The sequence below is a fragment of the Onychostruthus taczanowskii genome, unplaced genomic scaffold, assembly GCF_017590055.1.
Source record: "Onychostruthus taczanowskii isolate IOZ18803 unplaced genomic scaffold, ASM1759005v1 scaffold76, whole genome shotgun sequence".
NCBI classification, from domain to species: domain Eukaryota; kingdom Metazoa; phylum Chordata; class Aves; order Passeriformes; family Passeridae; genus Onychostruthus; species Onychostruthus taczanowskii.
The window spans coordinates 1582907-1597751 of NW_024505450.1; the positions used below are offsets into that span (position 1 = coordinate 1582907).

Here is a 14845-nt window from a genome sequence, read left to right on the forward strand (position 1 = left end):
GAAAAGCAAAGCCTCAAAGTTCCGTGCATCAGGATGTCTTCTTGAATTTGCGAAACTCTGCAAGTGTGTGTCATTTCCGGATATTGACTGATTGCTCAGTAAAACCTTCAGGTCTCCACTCAGGAGTCTCTAAAGTTTCTGTACTCCAGTTCAGTCATTTTGGCTCACAGATTTGCTAAGACACAGAAAGCTTTTGGAAATTTTGTAAATCAACTGAATGCAAGAGCTGAGCCTAGGAACAGACCTGTTCATAAACCCAGTGCTCTCTGGGTTTTATATACATATTTACAGCTGAGGTTCAGGATGCTGTCAGCATCATCCATCACTGGGGTGTATTTAAAGGACACCTTTTATTCTCTGAATTCCCACTACTTTTAGGGCATGAAAAATCTACAAGTTAAACCATTATAATGAACACACAGAGGATTTCTCTAGATTCCTTTTCAGATAAGTATTTCAATAAGTATTTAACAACTTGAACAATGACACAAAAGGATTTGGCAGAAAAATAAAACTATAGCAAAAATTCTACTGCATGTTACTTCCAGTCCCAAGAACTCTTTCATATGGTTGAAATAAATAGAAAAATTCCAAATTCTAGGGTATAACTGTAGCCAAAACAAGATATTGCTATACATTTAGTCAAATTTTACTGCCTCTGAAATAGGCACCTTAGTAATGACAGAGCAGAAAAATGAAAAAGAACTCTTATGTTATTTTAGAGGGCCTGAATGGCATCACAGCAAGGCCTGAAGTCATAAAATGCGCTGTCAAAACCAGGAGTGACACCTGGGGGCATGCTGACTGCCAGGCATTTACACATCCTGTCTTGCTCCAGAGTATTTCATATCAGGACTCACAGCAGTTTTTGAGAATTATTTGAAAGTCCTACTACTCATATTTGGTCTGTGAATACACCTATGGAGTTCCCTGAGGTAATAAATAAATCATGCATTTTAATGCTTGATAACAATGCATTATTTGACCTGTTTATTAATACAGCCACAAAATGAAATTATTTCAGGCTAATGACTTGCAAAGCCCTTTAATCCCTAACAGCTACCAGCTGATTTGCCTGCATGAAAAGTTTGTCAGAAGTTTCTTGCATTTGGGGCCACTTGCATCAAAATAAAAATAAAATATAAAGAAAAGACTAAAGTATTGAAATTACCATCTGTTGGATAACATTATCTTTTGCTTCTATTTCAGAAGAGAAAAGGGAATCAGAATTCACTCTCAGTTTCAGTTTATTTAATTTTACAGAAAATGGATCAAAGTCTCCTTCCATATCAGTAATTGTGGCATCTTTGTACTCTTCCATTAAATTTGCAAGGAAAATTTGATTTGCTATTATATAAGAGAGATTTAGTCCCCTTTGTTTCAGCTGTTTTCAAACCTCCAAGTGGAAATATTCAAGATAGTTTCATTAATTCCAAAATAATATAGAAACTGTCCATTCCTACTTGAAAAGAAGAAAATGGTCATATTGGCAAACACTAAAATACAGTTCTGTCATGAAGAATTTTTTTTCCTCTATTACTGTTTATTGATAAGGGGTAGTTTGGCTCAAGACTGTGCTGTAAACATGTAACAGTTCTGTTTACTCATTAGTTAAGGAAAGCAAATAAAATTAATTTATAGTGAAATGATATTTATGAACATTCTGCTTGGTATGGCACTTTTACCAGTCTCTACTAATTTGGAAGCTCTTCTGAGCACCCAAATCTGGTTTTCCAAAGAAAGTGAGCAGCTGCTACTCCCATTTGCAATTAGTTCTGGATAATCAGAAGCTTTGATTAAATAAAAACTACAAATGGCTGGTGAATCCCAGCTAAATTTTAGAGTATGAATCCCTTTTATAGCAAACCACTTACTCTGAACACAAGCTCCTCTCCTCATGCTAAAAAAAAAGTAAAAAAAGCAGGTTTCTAAAATCTGCCTTTTGCCAGTTAAATGAGAACCAGCTGTGCTTCACAATCTGCAGAGGAAACTGAAGATGATACCAAGTTTCCTAATTAAAATGAAGAAGGCAATCATTTGGACCACAATTCTTGAAATAGTTTTCTAATCTCTGCCTGATTTACAATTATTATGAAATGTTGCCCACACTGGGCACAGTATGGGTGAGTAACTACTAAGGGTTATTCAGTATTTTTCACAACAGAGCAGCACCAGGCTCTGCAAAGCAGGCCAGAACAGACCTCCTTCTTGAAAAAAGCTTGTTAAAGCAACTCTCCTTTCTTTTAATGACAAAGAGTCTAATAGGATTTTCTTTTTATACATACAAAGTCTGCCAGAGCAGACTGAAAATTGTACTTTAAAGTTTCAGATAACATTTCTACTTTGCATGCATTCAGCTTTCTAAATTGAAGAATGTTTTAATTCAATAAATAGTTAACTAATAATTTATAATGCCTGTGATTGAAATTTTCAGGTTTAATATAATCAGTACTAATACTAAAATACTTCATACATATACTTGTATTTTATTTACAGAGGATTTCATATGAAGAAAAAGCAAAATTAGTGAAGTTAATATTTTCTTTTCTTGAAGTAATGAACACACTCTTTAAGAGAAGAACATAACCTGTTTTATGTGGCTAGGTAGGAAACAAGCACAAACCACTTAGGTTATCTCCCCAAGGTGCTTGCTAGAGATTTTTTATTTTTTTGTCTGGAGTGAGACATCAGAATTCTTCTGTTTGGGAGCTGATTGGATTATGTTCATTAGTTTATGATCATCCCAGAAACACACTCATAAATCTTACTGCAATGCCATTAGAATAAGATGTTCTGATTATGCTTTATTAAAGCAGATGCTACCATCTGCAATGTAGAGGAATAAAAATATGATTCACTGCATTCAAGAGACACTTGGCAAATATCTTCCCCTGTCCAAATAAGATTTCTGAAATAAACTTTGGGTTGCAAATAGTGCAAATTGGAAATAAAATTCCTTTTTCCTTTTGTATGAGCAGTACATACAGAGGAAAGGAGGCAACACCAGCAAAGTCAGCTCTGAATGCAGAGACCAACCAGACTTGTTTTCAGAGGAGGACAAGGTAAAACAGGAGCTCCCATACTCTAAGTGCTGGAAATCCAGATTAGAATGCAACAGCTTAGATTTATCTTCACTAATTACTTTAACTGGCACAAAATCTGTTGATCTGAAAGAGTATGAAGACCTAAGCAGCAAGTGAATCATTCCCTGTGAATATTCATACACTTTCTGCTGCTCTGATGGAAACAACACTCAGTGAGCATTGGATAAGCAAGACCTGGAACAGAGGCATCCTTTGGACCTGTCTTTTCCTTGACTTTGAGTGTTCAGTCTGATTTCAGCCTCCAAATCAATGCAAGGATTCACTGAAGGAGAATCAGCTGATCTGTTTTCTCCAAATTCACATCTGCTTCAGGAAACCACCATCAATTTATCACCATTTCTTTGGGTGATATGCCAAGGGCTTCTCATACAATCACCAGTTCATACTTGCAACTTTTTGGAAGACAGATCCATTATTTACCATTCCTTGAATTACACAATCTGGTCATATCAGGCTTCTTATCTTTACCCCTCTATAAAGTGCTCTATTTTAACCTGTGTTCAGTCCTCAACTTTTATCCTCAGCTACTTCAGAGTTAACCTGGAAAATCTGACTAAACAGAGAAACACAGAATATATTTTATATATTGCATACACAGAGTTGAGAAAGCCATGGTTCCTCATTTGTTTGTTGATGATCTGACAGAGAAATAAAGCCCTGTCTTAGGCATTTGAATATACCACATTTTCCTTTTTGATCTGTATGAAAATATACAGCTCTTTCCCCTCAGCAGGTTTCAGTCACAGGTTTTGCAGAAATACTAGTGAACCACAAAATAGCCATAAAATCTTGCTGTACAGGTTATCAAATTAGAGTTTAAAACCCAGGTTGTGCTTAAAATCCTCTAAACCACTACACTGGAACTTGGCAGGTGCACATTATAAACACAAATTGACCTAGACTGGCAACAGTGCCATCAGGATTTACTTTTTCAGAAAGAAATTATCCTTGTAATTTAACTGCTTTGTTCTCTGCATCAATGAATTACCAGATAAGAGCAAAGTGCCATTAAGAAATGGTTTTATAGCAAATAAACACATGAAGATGGAAACAAAAAAGGTAACTGTAATGTTACAAGGTCAGAGAGGCTTGAAATAAAAATGTCACAGGCAGAGGAATCTAGCTATAAGAAAAAAGCACCATTATTTTGTTGCTTAATGTGCATCTATGTAAAAGAAGAACTAAAATGTTGTAAAGGTGGGAGAAAGAAGAAGGAAAGAAATCCAACATGCCTCGGGTTATCAAAGACTTCACCTCAGAGCTGGTGCCTAGACAAAGTTAAAGAACAGATTGAGGAAAGGTGGGACACTCAGTTTCTTCATCTTCAAAGCCTCAGGTGAGTTGATAGCTCTGAACAGACAAAACCAAACTGGGGAAAACTTAAGGAACTTAATTTACTGCTCAAACTTTCCAATTCTCAGGGTATTGACTAAAGCAAAGTTATTTCATACGTCTCTACAGAACTCTGGTAACTGATCAAGTGTCCCTCCAGGGACATCCACTGCTGCTAAACCCTCTTGAGTAGCTTAGGAGATTTTCAAGGTTATACCTGGAGAGGTTGAAGTGATCTCTGGGGATGGGGTGGCAAATGGGAATGAGAAACATCTCCAGAGACTGGAGTGATGCAGCTTCACTGATATCTGACAGTCCTAATCTACTGCCCTAGACAATGTCATCTTCTGCTGTATTGGCATTTCCACACCCTTGGGTATTTCTGGAGAACACAGAAAAAAAAAAAGCTTTTCTTTGTACAGCATGTTCAATGATTTTGCACCCACACTGAGTGATCATCATCATAAAACACATTTCCTTATTTATCCTTCTCTGCTTTGATAAACTAAATCATCACATTATAGACTTCTAAAGCAAGGAGGAGGTTTCATCCTATTGCTGTAAATGTCTTTTCTGGGGAAGGGAGCAGGAGGAAGGTGGATTTTTTTTGCTAACAAGCAGAGTCCTATTGAGACCCTGCTTTACCTGTGTGAACACAGTCCTTTGCTAATCTTACCAGGTCAAGGCTGCCTGAGCTCAAACAAATCCTTAGCTGCAGGGAAAACCAAATGAGTTTCTGGTCTGCCTCTGAGTAGCCTAATAAGAGTGAAAGCAGTGTCTGGGGATGAGTGCCTTGTAGGGTTTTGTGGGAGTTTGTTTGTTTTGAGGAGAGAGACCAGAAAGAGGCAAACAGGAAACAAGTGAGGTAAATGAGGGCTGGAAGCAGAGCTGCACATGGAATAACAAAGATATGGCTCACAGTCTCTTGTTCTGTTTCATTTTCTCCTCTTTTGCACCCACAGGACATTGTCCCTCTGCCTTTCCTGCCTGTGTGCTGACACAATCAGCATGTTGAGGAAGGTGATTATTAAGGTCTCCATTCTACTCTTGTCCATCTGTCCTCCTCCTATGCTCCATTCCAACTCTCTCTGCCACACAGAGTCACATTTTGCTGCCTCAGAGCCTGCATGGTCTGTCTGGAGAAGGCATGACTCAGTGCAACAATCATGGCACGAAAATGGGAGAATGGATTCAAGAACCCAGAGAGCACTTCTGTGGTCTCTGCCTACACCAGAACATTCTCCCTTTGCTAGACACACCCCCTGATCCCTTTTCCACACTGCTGATACCACACGAAGAAAGATGAAGTGAGATCAGATACAGGAGGAGTGAGGGGAAGATAACTCTTATTATCTCACCTTTACCTATTCCTTCCCTACCTCCTTCCTGTCTTCCTTGTTTATCTGCATGCGGATAGGGCTGCTGGAGTGAAACCAGGATGGCAGCAGCAGAAAGTGCCCTCTGCACCATTCCTCTAATCCCCCTGCTTCCTGGGATGGGAGATGAAAGCAGCCAGGGAACAACACTCCCAGCCCAATTCCTACCACATTCCAACTACACAGACTAACCAGTTTCTGCCCCCTTCCTTTAATTTGGGCTTCCCATAGGGCAGAGTCCCAGATGGGTGACAGATAAGCTGCTGGATGTTTTGTCAAGACATTTGATTACTACCTGACTCAGGTAAATAAAGCATTTAAGCTTTCAAAAGTGATGCTAACATTAGTTCAGAAGAGTTACAGGCAAGTCATGTGTCTTTAGAAGAAAAAAAAACTTCAGCAGTCGGTGATGAGACCAGTCTTGAGTTATCCCTCAGCCTAAGTCTTGTTACTGTGGACTTGAAATTATTTTAAACGTTACAGATATATTATTACATTTCATTCTTTTCACATATTCTGGTACCAAGCTATACCTGTCCTCAAGACAAAGCAAAGGCTCTTTTGAGTTCTCCCTCTCTTTAACTTACACTGAGTTTCCTTCAGGTTCAAGAGGCCTTTACAATTGTTCTCAACTGGAATCATGAGCAAGTGGTGGAAAAACCCATATCATTTAAAAAAGAACAACTCATATTTGCTTATGTTTGTCCCAGTTTGACCTGTCACTTTCCTAGTATACCAAGTTTTACTCCAGGTATTTCCCCATAAGAAAGATAGAGAGAAATGTAAAGATTCATGGTTTCAAAGTTCATACAGCAGATAAAAGTAAAAACTAGGAACACAGGCAAAGTCAATAAATGAACATGAAAAGTTGGAATTCTGCTTTCTTTACTCTCCCACCTGCTCTTTCCGCATCTCCATAGAAGTTTCAGAATTAAATCTTTTATGCACTTTTTCATATACTCCTTAAAAAAAAAAACAAACAAACAAACAAACCCAACAAAACAACTCCAGAAAAGTATCCCTCAGTGAATCCCCTCTTTCCACAACCTTAGAATTCAAAATCTGAAATTGCAAATGACATTTACATGCAAATCTTCAAAAGCACACACATTGCACTACACCCACACACAGTCAGACCCGCAGCTGCTGACCTTCCAAAATGATATTCAGCATCCTCTTCTGCCCCATGCACAGCTGAGAAAGGACGATGCAGGTAGGAGGGTGGTTCCTTATCCTTCTTGCAAATGTTAGGAGGAGGTGTTTTTATCCCAGCAGCGCGGTCCTCGAGCACTAGCCCATGGGACTGGGGATCACTTGACATCCCCTCACCTCCCTCATCTCTGTGCTGCTCGAACAGCCAGCTTCATCTTCCAGCTCCTTTTTCCTGAACACCCTTCAAACGACCTCCTTTTCACCGCTGTGACACCCGCACATACCGCTTTTTTTATAGTTAATTGTCAAAGCCTGGGGAGGGGAAGGAGGGGGGCTCCCACCTTAGAGAGCTCGGCTGCAGCTGGGTGTCATCACCGACAGCGCTTGCTGAACCCCCTGCCCCACGCCAACAAAGCCTTTTATTTACCGACCTGCCTGTCCAACTGGACTTTCGGAGCTTTGCCCGCCGCGAGAATAAATATTTACCTTCCAGGAGCCGCGTCTGTTTAAAAGCCCCGCTCCCGGCGGGATGGAGCGGGGCGAGCAACAGGCGCGGCTGCGGCCCCAGCTGACCTGGTCCTGGTCCTGGTCCTGGTCCTGGTCCTGGTCCTGGTCCTGGTCTTCTTCCCGATCGTGCCCGGCGGTGCCTCTGCAGCGCCGGGACAGCCGGGACCGCTCTCCGCCGCCTCCCGCACCGAGGGCTCGGGCGGCTGCAGCCAGACCTTCCCAGGCAGCCCGATCCCGTTCCAGTCCCGATCCCCGTCCCTTTCCGATGGCGATCCCGTTGCCGATGCCAGCCCGGCTCGGCCGCGCTCGGGGCCGCCCCCGAGTGACGGCGCCCGGCGCTCCGGCCCCCCCGCGCGGGCAGGTGCTCCAGGGAATTCCTGCGCTCAGGGAATTCTCCGCACAGCGTTTGCCCCCCTCGCTATTGCTGGAATCGAAAGTATGTTGTTTTAAGAAGTGGTACCGCGCGTACTTTTTTTTTTTTTTTTTTTTTTTTAATGAGTTTTCCTGCGCCCCGGGGTTTTTCCAGGTTAACACAGACATTGTAGTGTTGACTGAACAAACACTAACTGCTCCAAAGATTGAAAAATCAGGCGTTTGTCTACTTAAAGCACTTCTCACTTTAATTCTCTTAGTAAAATAACAGCACAGTTAGTTCATATTGTTGTAACTATTTCATATCACCTCCCTGTTAACTGCTGATTAAAAATCAGCCTCTAATGCTCTGTTTATGGCTGAAAAAATCTCTAGTGCAGGAAGGCTGCAAGCACACAAACATTAAACAAAAACTCATGAAGTGTAGCTTTTTCTTCCGTTTCTAGAGATTCCAGGATCACTCGTAGGAATATGAAAACTGCTGTGAGTTTTGGTCATTGGGAGTTCCCTGGTCACTTGGGACGCCCGGCTGAGCAAAAATCTGATAAAGGGTTTCTGTTGAGCAAAGGGGTCGCACAGCCCTTTCACAGCAGCTGAGTGCTTCTGGGGATGTCAGCTTTCTGTGGAGCTGGCTAAACAAAAGTCACTGCTTAGCAGAAAGTGAGATAAAGAGATTCCAGACACATATACAACACAATTAACGCACACTTTTCACTCTTTGTGGAGTGGTTGTACTTCAACCACTACAGTTTGCTGTCTTCCTTCTGACATGGTGATGTCTTTCACCTAAATAGTTTAAGCATGTCTTAATTTTGTTTAAATTTTGTAATTTTGTCACTTATAACATTTCTCCTCAGTTTTAGAATCTCTTTTTGCCTAGAATTATCTTCCAGTGTATTTGGAGTGTTAAAACTTGTTCCCTGTTACCAGCTGAGCCACTCTCTGACCTTGGGAAGAATTACATGTTATTTCAGTTTTGCTTTAAACTTACACAAAACACCAAGGCTATGAATCACATACCAGATATTCCAGATAGAGGATTGGACCTCATGTAGAGAGCAGACATGCTCAAGGTGGGAGAGAGAGAGAGAGAGAAAATGGGAAGTGAAGTAGAATGCCTTTGAAACATCTCTGAACATGCTAAAGAATAATTTAACCTGGCAAAGATCCACGGACTGTGTGTTAATTCAGCTTTTGAATTTCTTGTGTTTTGTCTCAATTTTGAGGTAGTCCTCTTAAATAGGTCATGTAGAGGAGCGGTGAAAATTGCACAGGTTGATAACATTTGCATCTTTCATAATACTGATACCAAAAATTATTGGGCAGCACTGCTTGTTGAGTATTGCTCGACCGTTTGGGAAAGCGTCAGTGGAATTTAGAACAATCTGGGCAAAACTCAGTTGAAAACAGCCCAGTTTCCCCTCCTTTTTCCCAAGGTCTAGGACAGGTGTCTGGACAACTTTGCACATGATAGAAGCAGCACCTGGGAGCTCATTGACCCCGTGATGCAGGGTTCCTCCAGTCCTGTTTATTCCTGGCCTGGAATTGCCAAGCCCCTGCTGGTACATGCTGTTCTCCAGTTTCTCTGGGAGAAGCAGTGCCAGGCAGGGCCTGGGAAGGCGAGCATGGCCTTGCCCCAGTGCAGGGGAAGGGCCTGGAATGGGGAGGCAATTACTGCCACTCCCTTGGGAAGAGCAGGTAGGAGCAGAGGGAGGCTGAGCACAGAGCACAAGCCCCTGTCAGTTCGTGGGTCGTGATTTTACAGCTCTGCTTTTTTACTGTTTGACATAATATTGCTGCACCACCAGAGAGGAGAGAGAATCTTAATTCTGGGCTCCCTTTATCTTGCTGGTCCTGTCTATCCTGTTTACTCTCACTGTAATAAGTGTGTTAGTTCTGCACCTTTCTCAGTGCAGCGGGTTCCAGGAGCACTCCCTCTGCTGTGCTGGCCTCTTGGCTAATTACCATTCCAGAAGTGCCCCCTTCAATGAGAGTGGTCTGTGTCTTTGCTGCAGTGGTGCAGACCCACGACTGTCACAAAGCTGGCATTGTGCTAAGTCTTTGCCTCTCTTATGTAACAATGGGGTTTATTCAGGGAGAGCAGAATCATCCTTCTCGGAAAAGACCCACGAGAAAAACAAGTCAGGAGCCCCACAGCAGAGCACTGCTGGACATGGCTTTACCAACCAGCTTCATTGCTTCCATCTCAAAAAACAGATTTATCTGTGAGATCTCACAGTTTATCCTAATGAGATTTAATCATCAGGGTTTGTTCTTATGTTCTTAAATCTTACTGAGCAGACCTGACCAAGTTTCTCTTCCTTGGTGTCGCAGTCACATTTTTGGCAATGCTGAGTTTCAGTTCAGGCTGCATTCCTGATCCTGCAAGTGTGCCTGGCTGGTGCTTAGGCTGATGCATCCAGGGGTTCTTTCCTTGTGCTGCTTGCCCTGTTACTGGATTGTGCAGAAAAGTGGCAAAATGATCATAGTCCCTGAAGGGTAAGGGCCAAAACAGCCTCTGAGATGCAGGCTCCAAATGGCTGTGCTCCCTGGATAGAAACTCGTGGTTCTAAGGCAGGAAATAAAAAATCATCTTTTGATACATCACTTTGCAGCATGTTCCAAATTGCTGTTATATTTGCTGAAAGGTTTTTATGAAGCTGTAATTTTCCTGTTTATGAAGGACAGTAAATTAGTTGCAGCTAAAGTAGTCTGAATTCAGTCCCAACCACTTGGATACTTTGGTAGCAATTTGCTCAAGAATTCTCACAAGATTTCACATCCTTCTTTATGAAATCTTTTCTCCAAGACTACAATAAATGTTAGTCACAGTATGGTTTCACTGCTTCCCCCAAATCACAGTCCTCATATGCTGCAGGCTGGGAAACATCAGCATTAAAACAACAAATAAACATTATGATGCAAGACAGTGAAAGCTGCAATAGTTGGTAACCTTTTTTTTTTTTTTTTTTTAAAAAAAAGTGACCCACTGGAACATTCAGGGATTTCCTTTCCTGTAAATGGGGATAAATCAGCTTCAGACAGGAAATAAGGTGTTGGAGAATCCTTCCCCATGGCCTCCATGCAGCTAACCCATCATGTCTCACTAGAAAGTGTAGCCTGCTTTATCTTCAGCTGAGATTCGTGGCCAGTCACGTCACCAATTTCCTCTGGCACAGCCTTCTCTTACCCTTTGAAAACTTCCTTTTTTTAAGTAGTTAAGGTATGCCTGTAATTTATTTTATTTGGTGGAATGACTTCAAAATATTCAAGTTGAGAGCTTTAATAAAGATATTTTGCCTCTGCATAAAAGTAGAAATCCTGCATTTAGAAAATACAATATTGAGATTTTGCAGATTAGCTAGAGTTACTTGATACAAAAACAGAACTTTTTTTTTCTCCTCTGTCACCATTTAGCAGAACACGATAGAGGTCTTCTTACTAGGACAGACATGATGCAGCTAAAAAAAATCCTTAATATGTAGATGGTTTTGCCAGAGAGAACTAGTTGAGCAATTTGGGGTTTTTTCGCCAATCTTTCCTTTTTCTTCCAGAAGCTTTCATTCATACATGCAGTCCTTAAAAAAAGCCTTTCAGGAGAGTATTGTGCCTTTCGCTGAGCATTTAAAAAAACATTTTAGCAAGCCATTAATGCGGTTGCTTGCTGCAGCTGAAATTCCGCCTGAGACAGGTGGAATTGTCCAAATTTTGGTGCTGCTGCTGCAAGGACCTGGCGCCATCTCGTGTTCAGCCTTTAAATTACCCGCGAGTTTTTGGGGGAGCGCTCGTTCTTGCCCCTCCCCCGTAAACACAGCCTCCCCATGTGGAGGCATTTTAAAAATTCTGGGGTTAGCAAGCCTGCCCTAGTAAATAAAGAGATGAGGGGGGAAGCTGCAGTCTTTTTAGGCAGGCACAGCTGTTTCTAACATCTGCATTTGCTCTCACCATCAGGCAGCTGGGGAGATACAGGATTTATACCGCGTGTGGCTGAATGCATTTGTGTGGAGAACACAGTCCCGCACGAGCTGGTGTTCCAGCTCCTTCCACGAGATGATGTTCAGTCGTGGGATTTGTTTCAGTCACAACGCTTTAACAAATGCCTAAATTTGCTGTGGGGGGAAAAAACCCCACATGCTAGAAAGTCTTGTGAGCTACAGAAGGTGTTATCAAGCTGTTTCTTGACTGAAAAGATATCTCTGGTCATATTATCTCTGGTCATATTATCTCTTCAGGAAATCTAGCCAGTTTTTTTGTTTTTTTTTTTTTTTTGTGAAGTATTTCTTATTTTTTAAAATACACACAAAATCCTCTAGCTTCAAACACCGGGAGAGGCCACAACAGAAGAAAAACTCTGAGTTCAGCTTACCTGCAAGCTCGGAGGCAGGACACAAGCTGGGCCTCTGCTTTGTCTCTTTCCCTGATGGTGTCCTTGCTCACCTCTGTGTGTCAGGGTGGTGGTGGCTCTCTCACAGTCCTTTCCTCACAGCCCCACACCCAGCTGCAGCAGGTCATGCCTTCTTTTTGGCTTTGAGGCAGACCTGGGGCAGCTCTGGCTCAGCCCCTTGGTGCTGTGATGGAACAAAGCACCCTGTGCTGGCTTAGCTGCAGGAATGAGCTGTGGGCTGGGACTTGTCCCAGCTCTCAGGCAGGCAAGATTAGCCTAAACCCCTTTCATCTAACCCCAACAGGAGCCAGAGCGGACAAGGTCAGCTCCTGGGGCTCAGCTGACACTCAGGAGCTCTCTCACGTGCCCAGGCGCTGTTTGTTCACTGATCAGCTCTGCTCTGGTATTCTCTGCTGTTTGCTGAGATGTGGCTTCATCTCACAAGAGGTGAGATGTGTTTGCTGAGATGTGGCTGCATCTCACAGGGCACGGATGGTGCTTTCTGTGCAGATTAAAGAGCGGCCAGTTGCAGAGCTGAGTCCCTGCTGATTCGCGCCCCAAGTGTCCGTCCCAGAGCAGTCATTAAAGGGATTACAGCAAAAATCCCACTGAAAACCCCAAACCCCAACTCAAGGGCAGGAAAAAGCAGCAGGTCCTGATCTCCAGTGCTTGTCTTGGACTCAGCAGCTGATAACCCACATGTTTATCAGCTATTAACCACAGCCCACAAGAGCTTGCATGGCCTGGAAATTGTGAGTAATTGACCCTGAGTGACACAGCAGTGGGAACTCCTGGAATTACAGGTTCCCTGGGGACATGTGACCTGGTTTTGCACAATACGGTGTTTTTTTCCTGTTTGTTTGTTCTTGTTTTTTTTTTTTTTTTTTTTTTTTTTTTTTTTTTTTTTTTTTTTTTTAGTGGGGGTGGTTTATGTCTGAAGAGTTTCTTCCTTCTGCCCTGCCTTTGAGCTGTAAACTTGTTTTGTAGATGACTGCCCATATCCTAGTCACTATACTTTCACTACATTTCAGAAGTAACCAGGAAATTTCCTCCTGATATATTTTTACTTTCTTAAAATTAACTAGCTTAGAAACTGGACTACACCTTAGGGGTAGAAGCTGTACAGCTGTACAGCCTTCATGCACATTTTACCTCCTTGAGACTGGAGCTGGTGGGGAACCAAATGAATTCCAGCACAAGCTCTCTCAGAAGGGTTTTCAGCTTGATCTCAGTGTCACAGCTGCAGGAGTTCTGATTGACTCTGAGAAAACCTCTGTTTCACTGCCCATGACCTCAGAATGCTCTTGTGATTTCATGCTGATTGCAGCTATATAAGCCTCTAAATGCACTTGTCTCTGTTTGAAAACTGAAACTTTGCTTCTGTGCTTTGCAATGCTTTCTCTTAGCTCAAATAAAAACACAATTAATCATAGAAAAAGATATTTATGAATGCTGTAAATGCTGACATTTGGGCAGTTAGCAAGCCTTTTCAGGTAATTTGCAGTTTAATTTTCTTTACACAGATCCAATCTAAAATTTGAGTGGTATTTGTTATTGTATGTTATCATAATGCATTATTTCATTCTTTGCAGCTTCTTAATGCCTTTGACTTGTAATATTATTAGTTAGGGGGTTCTATCTCCCAAAAAATCCTCTCTGAACAGGAAATAATAATGGTCAGTCATCTTCGTTGTAGTTCTGATATTTGTTTCACTACAAGTGCTCTGCTCTTGACATGGAACTAGAATTTTTTGCATATTTTTAATTACCTTTATTTTCTTTCTAGTGTGAATTTATGTCCAGCCAAAAGACGTACCTCAGTATCAGAAACTTGCTGGTATGCCAATGGCTGCATTTCTGTCATAACTATAGATTTAGACAGTGGCTTTCTGATCCAGACCTGAATTGTGGCTCATGGATTCAGCCTTAGAAGTGTTTCATTTTTTGCTGTTGTAAATTTTTTTTTTTTTCCCCTGTTAAAATCTTAAGATTTCTTTTGGGATTTTTAGCTGAAATACTTAGGAAGATGTTCACTTTTTCAGGCTCCTTTAACAATCTCCTTAATTCCAAAAGCCTAGTTCACCATAGGAGAACCTAAACCACTGTCTTTACTCAGTGCAGCTGTACACAGATGAAATATTTGTTTTCCTGAAGTAATGGAATGAATAAGGGCAGGCATTTAGCTTCTGCTTTGCTTTTGCATCATCAGATATTCTCCTTCTGTGTACATGCTGCATTCCTTTTAAAAAAGTATTCACATCTTGTTTTTGAGCATTCCTTGTTGTTTTTGGCTAGCCAATCGTGATATTGTAGGTGCTCACCAAACAGCCCCACAAATTCTTTTAGTTTGAACACAAACAGGGCTGAAATGAAAAGCAATGTTTATGGGTACTGACGTTTACAGTGTTGAAGGTAATTTGGTGTTCTGAGTAATATCAGACAAAGTAAATATAAATATTTCACCAAAAAGTTGGCTTGTGGACATGATAAGTAGCCCCTTCCTTGCCCTCTTCCTCCATTAGAGGGAGTCAGTAAAATCATATCTAGTAAGAAAACTGCAACTTAATTGTCCCAGCTGGATGGCAGTGCTGTGCTCTGACTGATAAAGCTATGGAGGT

The 14845-nt window shown here is 41.6% G+C and overlaps 1 protein-coding gene across 12 annotated transcripts in view; it reads right to left on the bottom strand.

Annotated features, from left to right (window-relative positions):
- The window catches only part of PPFIBP2 (PPFIA binding protein 2), a 91828-nt gene extending 84073 nt beyond the window's left edge, over nt 1-7755 (bottom strand). For 6 of the 12 annotated variants that reach the window (XR_005954034.1, XM_041423242.1, XM_041423237.1 and 3 more), the window contains exons 1-2: nt 7451-7755; nt 6964-7276 (exon numbers count right to left, since the gene is read on the bottom strand). Coding sequence is in view for 9 of the 12 variants with exons in the window: in XM_041423242.1 (XP_041279176.1) it covers nt 6964-7133 (170 nt within the window). In the remaining 3 variants the exon portion in view is untranslated. The remainder of the gene's footprint in view (nt 1-6963; nt 7277-7450) is intronic. The other 6 variants (XM_041423243.1, XM_041423236.1, XM_041423233.1 and 3 more) reach the window with 6 other exon arrangements.
- Nucleotides 7756-14845: the final 7090 nt, after the last annotated feature.